At 36.3% G+C, this 14,493-nt stretch overlaps 1 protein-coding gene across 1 annotated transcript in view; it reads left to right on the top strand.

Annotated features, from left to right (window-relative positions):
* Positions 1-14,493, top strand: part of LOC125859905 (uncharacterized protein At3g06530) — a 29,593-nt gene that overhangs the window by 2,421 nt on the left and 12,679 nt on the right. The window contains exons 7-22 of the mRNA XM_049539757.1: positions 2,076-2,131; positions 2,240-2,329; positions 2,407-2,546; positions 3,062-3,144; positions 3,261-3,380; positions 4,368-4,442; positions 5,912-6,080; positions 6,155-6,294; positions 6,389-6,481; positions 7,047-7,227; positions 10,550-10,644; positions 10,739-10,891; positions 10,976-11,129; positions 12,520-12,653; positions 12,862-12,943; positions 13,110-13,272. Coding sequence (XP_049395714.1) covers positions 2,076-2,131; positions 2,240-2,329; positions 2,407-2,546; positions 3,062-3,144; positions 3,261-3,380; positions 4,368-4,442; positions 5,912-6,080; positions 6,155-6,294; positions 6,389-6,481; positions 7,047-7,227; positions 10,550-10,644; positions 10,739-10,891; positions 10,976-11,129; positions 12,520-12,653; positions 12,862-12,943; positions 13,110-13,272 — 1,928 coding nt within the window. The remainder of the gene's footprint in view (positions 1-2,075; positions 2,132-2,239; positions 2,330-2,406; positions 2,547-3,061; positions 3,145-3,260; positions 3,381-4,367; positions 4,443-5,911; positions 6,081-6,154; positions 6,295-6,388; positions 6,482-7,046; positions 7,228-10,549; positions 10,645-10,738; positions 10,892-10,975; positions 11,130-12,519; positions 12,654-12,861; positions 12,944-13,109; positions 13,273-14,493) is intronic.

Raw genomic sequence — 14,493 nt, 5'->3', positions numbered from 1 at the left:
TTTTTCTTATAACATGAAAATCCCATAATTTGTGAAAACTATCAAAACTTCCCCAACTCATATACAATCTTACCAAATGAGCAAATATTTGTTCATAAACAAGGTATCAAAATATCCTAAAACGTTGAAATAATAAATCACATATTTCCATGGTCCTTTTATAAATAAATATTTGCTATTACATGTTATTACAAACTTTCAAATACACATAATTTTTCTAAGATTCATTGGTTCATTAAATCAACAATTATACTCCCTCTGCCCCTTTTTATATGACTTACTTTCCTTTTTAGTTAGTCCCAAAAAGAATGACACATTTTTATATATAGTAACAATATAACTTTAAAATACCTATTTTTTACCCTCTAGGAAATGATTTCTAGCGACACAAATATCTATAATTTATTTTAGAGCACAAGTTTCAAAAGTCTTTCTTCCTTTCTTAAACTAACTATTCTTATTCTTTCATAAAATCTCCTCCCACATGGTATTGACGATCTCTTCCCATCGAACATGAGTCTATTTTTTTCTTGCAAAATTTAAAATTATGGGTCTTTTTTGTAAATATAAACTTATGTTCCAGTCTTATATTTTTAAAAAATTGAAATCACAATTTCTAATTCTGAATCCTACTGTTTGGAGAATTTTTGAGATTTGAAATCATGATTTAAAATTGAAGTTGGAATTTTATGCAAATTTTTTAAGCGTATGTTGATTTGAAATAAAATCGCTTAATCATGCTCCCAATCCTATGGCCAAATGCATACTAAATATGCAAATTATGTTGTGTTCTAGACTTCTAGTGGAAAGCTTTGTGGACTTAGAAGACGGATTTCTTACACTATTACTCTGATAGTGTTGTATATTTTCCTCGTTATCACTTAGCTACCTTAAAAGTGGTATTGTTCTTATGGTAGCTGATGCTAAAGAATCAACCCACAAATAACTGCTTGTATATATACAGCTAGATATCTAAATGGATATGGATAATATTAGGTGAGCTTCAAGAGTGTTTGTGAATTATGTTTTTTTTTTTAATTACTATCAACAGTCTGTAAAAGCTTAGCCTCAAAAGTCGAGTAGCAAAGTGGTGGTTAGCAGAGAACTTATTATTGTATGATTTTAAAGTGGGAACTGTTGAAAGCATATTTATCTGTTTAATTGTTTGGTTCTAGGGGTAGCATTGATTTTTTAAATTAGTCTATTGCTGTATTCTCTTAGACACCTTTTTGTTGTGATAGATGATTACATTTAACTAAAAAAAGGAACTTTGTGTGTCGGTCATCTGATTATCCCTTTCTACATAAAAAAAACTAGGAAATCATGGAATCTGGAACAACAATGTTTAACAGGATTAGTTCTCAACATAGCTTGTTGGAGAGTTTCTTTGTCTTCTAGTATAAAGATATTCAGAATTTTATGTAAGATGCATGGTTAATAATGAGAGCTTTGGATAGAACCAATTGAGATTTAAGATGAAGGCAAAAGAGGAACTTAGCTGTATCTACTTTGTTTATGGTATAAGTTACTAATAGTTTGTTGTGTGCACATTTATCTTGGACCTTCATTATGATAAAACTATGGACACATTATATGCAAGGGAGTCAATACTTTAGAAGTAAAGTCTTGAGGATCAATTAGGGATAGGATTCCCAAGATGATGGTCTTTACGCTCTCAAATTTCATTCTTTGCTTGGATGCAATCCAGTGAATTACTAGGGCCTTTCTGGTGGCAATAGTTAGAGAAATGGATATTTATCTAGATTACTGAATGCTTAATTTTTTTTAAATGTCAACATGATGTTAAGCCTATTATGTCTCCTCATCTGTATGTGTCGTTGTGTCTGTCTGTCTGCCCATTTTCCAGATAGAGTGCTAGTAGTTGTTTAATTGATCGCTGTTACCTTTATATAAAAAGCAAGTTGTTTATCTGATTGCATGAGGAATGGCTCAGGAACATATCCTTCTTTTTTACAATGTTGACTATTAGCATGCTGGTTGAATTTTGTAAGTGTTCTAGCAATTGTTATCTATGTCTCTAACTTCGTACTCCGGTTTAATAACACTTTATGCAGTTGCAATCTGTTGAAATTATCCCCAAGAAGATCGTTGATATCCTCAAGGACATCAGGTGTAATGTTGTGCCCTGCTCATGTACCACCACATAGTAAACCGTTTGTTGCCTAAGTTGAAATTTGTAATATTCCTCTGAATCCTGTTTCTGGCTGTTTGTCTAAAGGGATATTTCGGGACTTCTAAGTGAATTGGTAGAGGAGTTCAACACAGAGAAATTTCTGGCCTTGTTTTTGGACTCTCTTGTTGAATACAGGTGGGAATGGCTGCTTTACCTGCTCTGACGTTTTACTGTTTGCTAGACCCTCTGACTTTAATTTTTATGTTTTGTAGTTGTTCCGATGATCTTTGCCATGGAACTCTGTTGTCTATAGTAGAGATGGTTCCTTTAAAGGGCTTTGTTGCTCGTATAGTCTCAAAGCTGCTTAACACATCTTTGCGGATATTGAAGGACAATGATTCAGCAGCTGCAGGTTTGCTTTGTTTTAAGATTAGCATACACATCATCTATTCCATCCTATTGCATTTGAAATATTTTCATTGATTTCGCCAACCTGACGTGCATAAATGTCATAAATGCTAAAACTAGTTGAGTAGGCACACACTGTCCAAGCGTCTGCTTAATGTAAATTCAATTAAATGTTGATAAAAGGGAAAAGAGTACTTGGGTTCAAAGAAAAGAAGGAAAAGAGTTTGCGGGGTGGGGGTATGTGGCAGACTGGATATGAAATTAAATTAGCTCCCATTCTTTTAGGGGATGATTGTTTTAACTTTTAATTTGTAGTGGTTAACGGGGTATTACAGGAAGAAACATGCAAGTAACTGTGTTACACTACTACTCTGCTCACCCTGGAAGACTCCTGGTGTTCTTTAACTGCATGTCTGAATAAGCATCTCACTTCCTATAGATTCTTGAATAATATTTCTTGTTCTGCTTTTGCTAACCTGTATTTCTTTTTTCATGTCATTCTATGCTTATAATTATTAGGGTGCCGGTGCAATCAGATATTGGTTTCTCTCCTTAAGAAATATCTGTTCGAGTCACGTGAAGCTGTCAACAGATATATTGAGGTTTGTTTATCTTGCTTGTCTCTCCATATTCTGTGTGGTTTTGATCTTTTCTTATTATGGGGTAATTGTTTAGTTTAATCATTGATGTAAAATATCTTTTTCTTCTTTGCGTACAGGATATTAAACTGCGGTCCAAAAATGACTATGAAATAGTTATCAGGATGTTGAACTGTAATTTAGATCTTTCACATGAAATATCTAATTCAAAAGTTTGGTTTGCCATGGAACATCCAAAGGTATCTTTGTATACCTTCCCATATTATATATTTCTATCCTGATGGCTTCATCCTTTGGGCTGGCTACTTCTCTCTTATATTTTTCTTAGAAGTAAAAATAAAAGAGGATAGTTTGCCAATTAAAAAAGAAATAATAAGATATTTTACACTTCACATCTTCAAATGGGCGAAAGGCATGAGTATCATTGGGAGCAACTTTGTTTTTCCCCTGATAATGATGATTTGGAGCAATCTTCAAAGCAGTAGCATATGGTTGGTAGTAATATGATCTTTTCCACTAAATGGATCAGAATTTGGGCATATTTGACCCCATTGTTACAAAAAGACAAAACAGACTGAAGGATAACAGCTAAGATGCATTGCTGTTGGCATTTTGAGTTAACGAGTTAACCAGAAAATGAAGTTGTCCATCTTCTGACAAGAAATTTCACCAATACAAATTAATTCTTCAACTTAGAAGTGATATTGACATTTGGAAGAAGCGCAGTGATTTTTGTAATAAAGATTAGATATCTTATGATAAAATATAGATCAATTTTGTTATTGGGAAAAAATGTTGTTTTAAAGAATAGCACCCAAGGGTGTGACCTGGTAGTCAATGAAGTGGGTTGAGAACCACAAGGTCTCAGGTTCAAATCCCAGTAGAGATAAAAAGTACTAGCCTTGGTGGACAGAGGTACCTACCTTGTACATTTTGCTGGCGGGAGGTGACAGATATCTCGAGGAATTAGTCAAGGTGCACCAAAGTTGGTCCGGACACCATGGTCATCAAAAATACAATAAAATAAACTATTGTTTTAAAGAAGAGATCTATTCTCAAAAAAAGAAAGAAAGATGATCATGTGTTTGTACTTTGTAAATGATATTTTAAAGAGAAGATCACGAGTCTGTGCTTTGTACTTGTCGTTTTAATGAACTTCTGAGATCAAATCCAGTTAAGTATGGTACAAACTATTATTTACACATTTACATGTGTTTTTTTTGCAGGCAGAGGTTCGTCGATCTGCTCTTTTGGGCCTGGATGTGCGTGGTATGTTGAATGTTGAAGCAGCTGATTCTCAGGTATTGCTTCGTTCCTTTAATCTAGATGTGCTGTTTTCCCTTACCCAACTAGTTGTTTTTATCTGGTTTTTGACCTTCATCCGGAGAGAATTTAATCTTGATATGATATACTTTGTTAGATCATAAGCAAAATTAGTATTATTACTCTCGAATAAAAGATAGACCTTGAGCCTTGATTCAACCCTAAAAACTGCTCATGAAGTGAGGATTGCTTACAACCATTTAAAGAGACCTATTCTGTTCCTAAATAGTTGATGTGGGGAACACAACACACCCCTCACTCGGGCCTACTAGAGCATAGATGACATACTATGAGGGCTCAACATTGGGTAAAACCAAGGATTGGAATGTGCCTGTCTTTGATACTATGATGAGAATTTCTGCTCAACTCAACCCCAAAAATTAGCTCATGATGTGAGTATTGCCAAAGACCATATAAGGAGATCAAATAACCTTGCTCACAACCTATGTGAGACTTTGACAACCACACACGCCCGCCCAAGAATGGACATGTGGAGTGTGAAAAACTTAGTATGAGGGCCCAACATCGGGTATAGTGTAAACCAAGAGTTAAGATGAGTCTGATTCTGTAATACAATGATAAGTAATGGACCTTTAGCCTAACTCAACCTTCAAAGGCAGCTCAAAAAGGTAAGGATAGCCAAGATCTTGATCCTATAAAGAGATCTTCCCATCCCTAATAGCCGATGTGAGAACTCAATACTTCTTTGTTGATGGTGTCTGCAGAGCTTTAGATTTATGGCGATCAAGCTGTATTCTGAATTACCTAAACACTGAGTATAGTCCTTCGGTTTTTAATACTCCTATCCGACTATCAACATGAGTAATTGACATCCGAAACTGTGAGAACTTTATCCTTGGGCTGTTTTTACCATAAGTGAAACGAGCTAGTATGTTAAGGACAATGCCATCACTGTTTAATTTTAGCTAGTATTGTTGTGATTGTTGATGATTTCTTAGTCATCTGTTTATATATCTTGTTGAACATCAAGCATGCTCCTAATATTTTTTTGAGACTGAAAAATCTTCAAGCACGCTCCTAAAAATTCTGATTGCTGAATGTTAATTTCCTCTGTTGGGATGTTTAGCACATTCCAAAATTTGTCTTTGCATCTAAATGGGGAGGAAAATGCTGCTGTACTGTGTTTGGGAAGCTCTGACCTGGATTTTTAGTTGTATGTGTTACTTGGCCCCACCTGGAATGGTTGAGGGAAGGATGCTCTAATAGTTTTACTGGGATGTGACTTTGCAATATTATTTGATTGTTGCATGCAGCTGTCTCTTTTCAAATAATTGTAGTTTGGAGGTTTAATTGAATTGGTATGCTAGCTTCTCTATAATTTGGTGCTCGTCTATTCTGCATGAATCTATTTTTATGAGGTGCATTGAATTATTCTATTGATAAAGTCTCTTCAGACTTCATTTCTAATATCTGCTCTTCCATTCAGAGATTTGGCACCATTCAAGATGCTATACTACGCCGGCTCTGTGATGAAGATATAACTGTTGTTCAGGCTGCTTTAAACCTAGAGGCATTGCCCGAAATAATAAGTGCTCCACTTCGTATTGATGCATTCAGGAATGTGCTCCAAAGATGCATTAAGTTATTATCATCAGGTATCTTAACTTTTGCATTTGGTGAATTTTGTCCTGAATTGGACATATGTTTGCATTAACTCTTCAAATTACAGGTGCATCTCATGGTGCCTCTCTAGCTGTTGACATCGCTCTGTCTTGCCTCCAGCATGCTGCAGCGGGTTTGCCAGATGAGGGTGAACATGTGAAGATAGTGGCGGCATTAATTTTTCCCTTTATTATGATAATTCTGAAGGTTACATCAAAAAGTTTCAGTTGTTTCCTTTTAGTCACCGAGCTCTCAAGTTTAGCTTTCTCATTATCTTATTCTTTTCTGATGTTTAATACAGACCCAAAGATTAAATCTGAAAGCTCTTGAAATGGCCAAGCAAATTAAGTGGCCTTTCTACGAGAATCTGGTCAGTGTTTCTCTACTGGATAAGGTAATGGTTTGTATCATATTGCTGAGCATCTCTTCATTATTGTCGTATAACAGTTCATCAGAATTCAGATAAAGGACACAATTGCCTGTCTTCATTTTTAATTTTGAAACCTTAAATAGGTCTTTTAAATCTGAGTTCCCAATTTGCTCAATTTTTTGCGTATAGTGATTTAACTGCCACTGTTATTGTTCTGTAGAATCTGAGATTGTAGTCTAGTCATCACAAATTCCATCTGCTGTATAATTTTGTAATAGGTCTTTCAGTTTATATCTTTTCCTTATGTTCAAATGTAAAAATATGTGTGTGCATGTCTTAGTGTAACATAATGTTACCAGAAATCAACTTTGGGACTTGCTTGTACAGAGTTAGGAAATAAATGTTTGCAGAAGCCTATTCCATTTACACTTTTAAACAGTTCTCTTTTTTTCTTTTACTCTGGGGAAGAGGAGGTTGACGGATGCCCTCCTTTGGGTGGGGTGGTGGTGGTGCGTCATTTGTTCTTATTTAATTTTGTCAAAAAATGAATGATCATTGAACTAATCTTGCATTTTTAATTTATATTTAGAAACTAGATTCTGGGAAAATATCCTCAATCAACGTGGAGAACATTAATGTGCTAGCAAAAGCATTGTTAGTACATCCCGAGGAACATTTGCCTTGGCTGGTAGAATGCTGCAAAACCTTGAAACTGTCAAAAACTTTGTTCTTGTTGGTGTTGTTGCAATCTTTCACACTGCTGGAAACAGGTAATTGAATGGCTGGTTTGATGCTCTGGTGCTTCCACTCTATTCCCGTTTTTCTACCCCAGTGTTCTAGGTCGGGCCTTCCTTGATGCTTTAAACAAGTGAAAAATTAACACCAAATTTGCAGTGCCTATTAATCTCTGTTAACGCATGTCTTAGCTTTTAAGATATCCCAAAGGACTCATAGAAATTGTTTGATTTATATATTTTGTCAAAAAAATTGTTCGATTTATATGTACTAATATTTGACCTAGAATGGCTTGCTTTGGTTTTAGTAAAATGTTCAGACTTGATTATTCTTTTTTTGATAACTGAGAAATCGCTGAGGGTCAGTGTCACATGGTTAGAAACATGGTGGATAATGGGCCCTCGGAGATTTCTTGAATACAGAAAAGGATGTGAGTCATTATTGTTTTTTGCTTTTCTAGAATCACCCAGACACACAAGTGTGGAGGGAGGATATGATGTAAATTTTTGGATACCAGCTTTGAGCTGATGATTGATATGCAAATGTTACCTTTATCAAAAAAAGAATCACCAAATGTGGCAAAATGAAAAATAGATTCTTAGTGTACTGGATTATTTAATTACACTTGCAACTGAATCAAGTCGTGGCAATCTTGGTTGAAGTTTGAAGATCTTTAAAATAATGGTAAGGTCTTTCTTTAAAACAAGCTAACAACACCTTATCAAAATCAACAACATACCCAGTGAAATCCAACAATAGTAAAATAATGTGATAATCAAAACACAACAAACAATATATGGTGATAAATATCAAAAGCAAGAAATTACAAGAATAGGACTAGTAGTCTAGTACTACTACAAACATCAACAAGCCTAAACCTTCCAAAAGCAAGATAGCACTCCACTACCTACTAACCTTCTACCTTAATACATGACCTCCACACCTTTCTTTCTAAAGTCACGTTCTCGGTAATATGAAGCTGCGACATGTCCTGTCTAATCACTTCTCCCTAAATACTTTTTCGGCCTACCTCACGGAATGTCTGCGCATCCACACTATAGAACTTACCTTTAAGTTTAGGTGGTCCCTTTTTATCACACAAGACTTCGGAGCTACCTCCACTTCATCTATGCCGCACCAATGCGATGTGTGACATCATCAATGGTGTCCCACTTCTGTGTATTTGCAGACCCAAGATACTTGAAATTCTCTCTATTGGGGATAGTCTGTGTATTTGCCTCACTTCCACGCCTGCCTCATGCATCGCATCACTGATTCAACAATTTTGAATATCCAGAAACCTAAGAAAAGAGGCCAACTTCTGTTCTCAACAGTCTCTTTTTTTCTCTCTTTAGAATCTTGTTTTTGATACTACCCTTTCATTGTAAGATTTCAAATTGCAATGCTCGAATCTCCGTTCTTGAGTCCTTAGAAATTTGGAATGGTGTGATAGAGAAGTGTGAGAAGAAGCTGGCCAGATGGAAAACTCAGTACTTGTCAAGAGGGGGCAGACTGACCCTCATTAACTCAGTCCTGGATGCTCTCCCAACTTACATGCTGTCTCTATTCCCCATCCCACCAGGGATCACTAAAAGATTAGACAGCATAAGAAGGAAGTTCTTGTGGCAAGGAAACAAAGAGAATAGAGGCTTTCATCTAGTTAAATGGAATGCAGCGACAACTAGAAAGAAGAATGGTGGTCTGGGAATAAAGAAGATGGAGCTACATGGCAAAGCACTCTTAATGAAGTGGTTGTGCAAATACTCAAATGAAAACCAAACACTTTGGAGAAGAGTGATAGGTGCCAAATATGAGAATGAAGATAGTTGGATGACTAAGATTGTGACCACACCTTATGGGATCAGTTTATGGAGGTCCATAAGAGCATTATGGGAGGAAGTTAAACCCAAATTCAAGATGAAAGTGGGGAATGGGAACAAGATCAAATTCTGGAAGGATGAATGGCATGAGAAAGGTAACCTGGAAACTCTTTTCCCTGATATTTACAATCTGGCAATGTTCCAACAAAGAACTATTGCAGAACTATGGACACCACAAGGGTGGAATTTCATCTTCAGGAGAGAACCAAATGACTGGGAAGTGATGAGGTTGGCAGAATTCCTCAACTTGGTTGGAAACTTTACTGGACTTCAAGCATATGAGGATATGCTTTGGTGGAAAGGCAACAATAAAGGAGAGTTCAAAGTGCATTCAGCTTACAGGCTGATGGATCAATCAAGCCAGCAGAGTCCCATCTGGCCCTGGAAACAAATATGGAAGTGTAGAATCCCACACAAAGTCTCATGCTTTATTTGGCTGCTAGCTAAGGAAGCTGCCCTGACTCAGGATAATGTAATGAAAAGGGGGATAACCTTATGCTCTAGGTGTTTCCTATGTGGGGAAACCTTAGAAACTGTAAACCATCTATTTCTACACTGCAAATACACTCGGCAGCTTTGGAGGATTTTCTTGAGTCTTGAAGGCATATCCTGGACTATGCCTAGGAGAGTTACTGAGGCATTGTACAGCTGGGAGGAGGCAGGTGCCCTTGCAAAAGACAGAACTAGATGGAGAATTATCCCTGCTTCAATATGGTGGGCAATCTGGAAAGAAAGGAATTCCAGATGTTTTGAAGGCATAGAAAATAGTGTGCAGGATGTTAAACTAAACTGCATTTTGTTGTTATGTTTTTGGTGTAATCAATTATACTCAAATGACACTGCCTCTATAGTTGATGTTTTAGACTCAATATAGAAATAGAGTAGGAGTGTCTAGAGTGCATCTGTATATAAGGTTTGAGTACAACCCATGTACTCTTGTGATATAATACATCGTTATCATTTTCAAAAAAAAACATTTTGAACCAAGTATTGGTACCCGAGGATTCACGTTCCAATTGGCTGCTTTTTTAAAGCCAATTCTTTAACAAATTTTTGATTATTCCAATCTGTGATGGAGCTAAAGTTAATTAGGGAGTTCAATTGAGTCCCCCTTGTTGGGAAGTAATACTGTGCAAGTAGGGTAAAAACAAAATTTTGCTTGTATGTATATACATTGTCGAATCTCCTTAATATAATCATGTAGTGGTGAAGGGTGTTCAATAATTACTTCAAGTCACAGGTTCATATTCCTAGTGTTGTATTCTTGCATCTTTTAATCCCCTTATTAGAATTTCTGGATCAGCTACTGATTCAAATTTAGAACTCAGAAAGAGTAGAAGCTAACTAATATTGGTCAAAGGATTAGAATAAGTTGAAAAGATACTTTTGCTCTTTGATTTTACAGCTCTAATGATAGATTACTGCAACGTTATTTTGGAAAATGTAATGTTTACTTTTGGCTCCTCCCCTTTGTTAGGAGGTGGTCAATTTTCAACGTTCTTTGGCATTTGCTTTCCGATTCTCCGAATGGAATGGGAGTTGCTCGAGTCTGCTGGGAATATTTCAGAAGAGGTGGCTGATATGTAGTTTTCTGCCATTGACAGCAGTAGGTTATTGTTGTTTTTTGGCACCACCTTTTGCTAATATCTTCCTTCATTAATTACAGTTCAACCCAGGATTATGGGAGGGAGACATTAGTATACTCATTAAGCATATGCTTGCTACCAACCCGAAAGAAGTCAATGGTGAAATTCTGACTTGCTTGTTTTGGAGGCTGCTTGGGTCATTTAGTAAAATAGCAGCTGAAACAGAACCTTTGGTTGGTGATCCATTTTCTTATTTTGACATCTATTTTTTTTTTTTGCTTTTTTGTCACCGGATGTATTTCCTGTCTTGTTTGCAGGATAAGAATGAGAACTGGTTATGCTGCTTTCGGGATCTGTTTGTCTTTCTTGTATCCCGTACGAACCATGTCTTCAAGAAACATCTGTCTAATGTTGTTGCAAAATGCAAGCTCCAGATATCACACTTCCTCTCAGAGTTCTTTACTGATGAAGGTTTTGAGACAGTGCCTTTTAACTTCTTCATCGTTCTGTATTAGTGTTGTTATTACCAACTCATTTTTTTGTGCATCTGTCTTTTCTTAAGCAGTAATATCTTGACCCTCGAGAATATCAATTACTGGAAAAGCATCTTTCTTAAATGTGCTGTTAATAATTGCCGTTTTCCTGCATAGTGACATTGTTTTGTGAATTTACTTTTTTTGAAGTTCTTTACTGAGGGATGTTTAGAAACTGTTTCCTTTAAATTCTTGTTCATTCTCTTAACCATCTTGCTATAACAAATTTTACCTTAATATTCCTCCCCTTAGTTAACTATTAATAAAGTTCCTTTCCTACAGTTGTTGTTCATCATATCTTAAAAGACTCATATTTTGATGTTTAGCTTATCAATTTCTGGATAGACAACTGACCACCGTTACTGCTAAAACTAGAGTGTTCAGTAATGGTGACACTTCTTGGTTCAAGTTTGCACATTACTTTCATTTCTGATTGGTAGTTTCATTTGAGATTAAGGCATTTGAATTGCAAGCTTTTCTGCTCAAATGAAATGGTCTCTATGCAATCTCATAAAGAACATTAGTATCTAAAAGCATCTGTGGAATACAAGCATGTTGAAATTACATTCAACCTGTTCTACAATGTGTTAAATTAAGGTTAGTGTGAAGCTAGTGATGTGTTGATAAAAGATCTGAAGTTCGTACAAGTTCTCTGGAGGAGAATTATCAATTTGTCTCTGCGGGGAATCGATCCATTATATCTCCTTTTCTCAGCTAAATATGATTTCTGTGTTAACTTTCTCTGTCTGAATTTTCCTTGCATTGCCCAAGAACCCTAATCCCTTCCATATTAAACTTTGTATTAAATTGATAAAGTAAAATCAACCTAACAAAAGAAAAGAAACTTGTCAATTCTTTTTAGGGAGTTCTCTAGATAAGAAATTGGGGAGATGTTGCACTGAAGAGTATATTCATACTGGACTAGCCTTCCAGGTTTATAAAGGATAAACTTTGTGCATCTTATATGGTCTCGCAAGGTTAATTCTGAACTCTGCACATCAAGGAAACAAAATGGATGAAAGGCAAAGATTCAGTCTGGGATAACTGTAGAATGTGATTGTACATCCTAATTTTGCCAACAGTGGGAGGTCTGATGAAATTTGAACTGAATTTCTGGAAGGTTTGTTTGAGAAAAGGAGCCCCTGTCAGTTGCTTAATTAGTAGATAGTTGTGATGCAGTGATGATTTTGTGATGTTTATGGATTTGGTGAAGATGTCCATTCCGGTGTAGTCAACTATCTGGAATTTTTTATTCACTGCTCCTTTATGATCTTTCTTGAGGATTTGGGTTACTGTTTACTATATTTTTGGATGTTTTGATCCCACAGGTGTTTCTGCTGCTCTCCTTATTGGAAGTCTTCAAATTTTCACATCTCTTTGTGCTCGTCCGGACGAGAGTCTTTCATTTCAACTCTTGGCTGAATTTCCCTCGATCCTTGTTCCGCTATCAAGTGATAACCAGGTTTTGCATTCACTTCTTAAATTTAGAACGTTTTAGCAAAACAACTCAGACTGTTCTCTTAGAAAATTTTCGTGTTTCTCTCTTTTGTTAAGAGAAACACATTTTAGCTTTTCTTTTTATCGAAAGAAAATGGAAACATGCCTTTTTCTTTAGATGGTGTTCTGTTTCACATTTAAAAGCAAAATACTTTTTTTTTTTCTGTATGTAGGATGTGCGCACAGCAGCAATGAATACCATTGAAGGACTTCTATCCTTGTGGTCACGCGTTGATTTATCCAGATCTAAAAATGGTATTCCTCTCTGGCAGAAGTCAGTTAACTCTCGTTTACTTCTTGTATACTACTCCTGTATGGGGATTTTTTCCCACATCAACAAAATAAAATCCCCCATGAAGAAGAAGGTTCTCCAGTGATGTCTTTCTCTTCCATATGGCTTTAACATTCTGCAAAATGACAGGTCCTCCTGCTGTCTGGGTTCATTTCCTGGGAGAAATATTAGGCTTAATGGTTCAGCAGAAGAGATTGCTAATATCAGATAAAAATGTCCTCTCATCATTGTTTTCATCATTGCTAGGCAACTCCAACGATTCTCTCTTAGTACAACACAATGTTGGAAAGAGGTTTGCTCTGTGCTCCAATAGCACCCATCATTTTTTTTAGTAAATGTTGCATTCTTTGCTCCATATTTATTTTTTGGTCTGTTGCGACCTGCGGTTGGGGAGTGGGTTACCGTAACTTAGTTGAGTATGCCAAAGACTTTGATCCGATGATCAGAGCTCTTCTATTTGATGTTTCTTTCTTATTATTAAATAAAAGCCTATGAGCAGTATCTAAGCAAAGAGAACTCGGTCAAGTGCTTCTGTTGATATCCAGTAGTCAAACTCCAGGACAAGAAGGAAAATAGAGTGAATCCTCTTCAAAGGAAAGCCCCACCTGCTGATACCAGAGCCTGAGATGGTAAACTTGTATACATAAAGAACACAATTCTTGAACCATATCAGGCAATTGTTCTACCATACGAAGTTGGAGATTGAAGAAGATCACACTGTGCAGCAACTGAGGCAAGATCTCTATATGTTGATAGATACCCGAGAGACTGAGTCCTTGGGGGAGAGAGAAAAGAGGTGTTGCTCCCAGAAAACGTGCAACCAACCTTTCCTTCCCGCCTCTTCCTTGAGATTCAATCTCATAGAGTTCGTTTCCCGTTCTCAACCCTTGAAAAATATGAGCTCGCAGTTTCCTTCGCAACTCCCGGAACTTCTTCGTAGTGGCTCCCCTGCATCCCTCATTTTAGAGAGAACCTCAAAATGTCTCTATTTCATTTTCTTTTTGAAATAGTTAACTTTGTATATTACTACAACAGTACACAGGCAGTACTTAGCCATCTTTACAATAAGTTCATTAAATCTAGCTATCTGATCCTAAATTGAGTCTAGTACATCAGTTAGGGAGATAGTGTCATTGAAGTATAACTGATTATACCAAAAACACAGTAGCAACAGGCAATTAAGTTTGACTTTTTGCATACTGTTTTCTATACTATCAAAACATCTGGAATACCTCTCCTTCCATATTGCCCACCAAATGCTAGCAGGGACAATTCTCCATCTCTCTCTGCTCTTAGACTGCATTCGACAAATACTTTCTTCTGATTTTGTCTGATTTGTTGATGACCCTCTGAGGAATTGGAAACACCGACATCATATAAGTTGGGAGGGCATCAAGGACAAAATTTATCAAAGTCAGTCTCCCACTTCTGGGTAATTTCCACCTTGCTAGCTTTATTTCATTATATTCCATCCATATTCCAATTCCATTCATTTAATATCCCTTTGGTATTG

Source organism: Solanum stenotomum, chromosome 3, assembly GCF_019186545.1.
Source record: "Solanum stenotomum isolate F172 chromosome 3, ASM1918654v1, whole genome shotgun sequence".
NCBI classification, from domain to species: domain Eukaryota; kingdom Viridiplantae; phylum Streptophyta; class Magnoliopsida; order Solanales; family Solanaceae; genus Solanum; species Solanum stenotomum.
The sequence above is the reverse complement of the archived record's forward strand: the minus strand, read 5'-3'. Positions and strand labels throughout refer to the sequence as shown.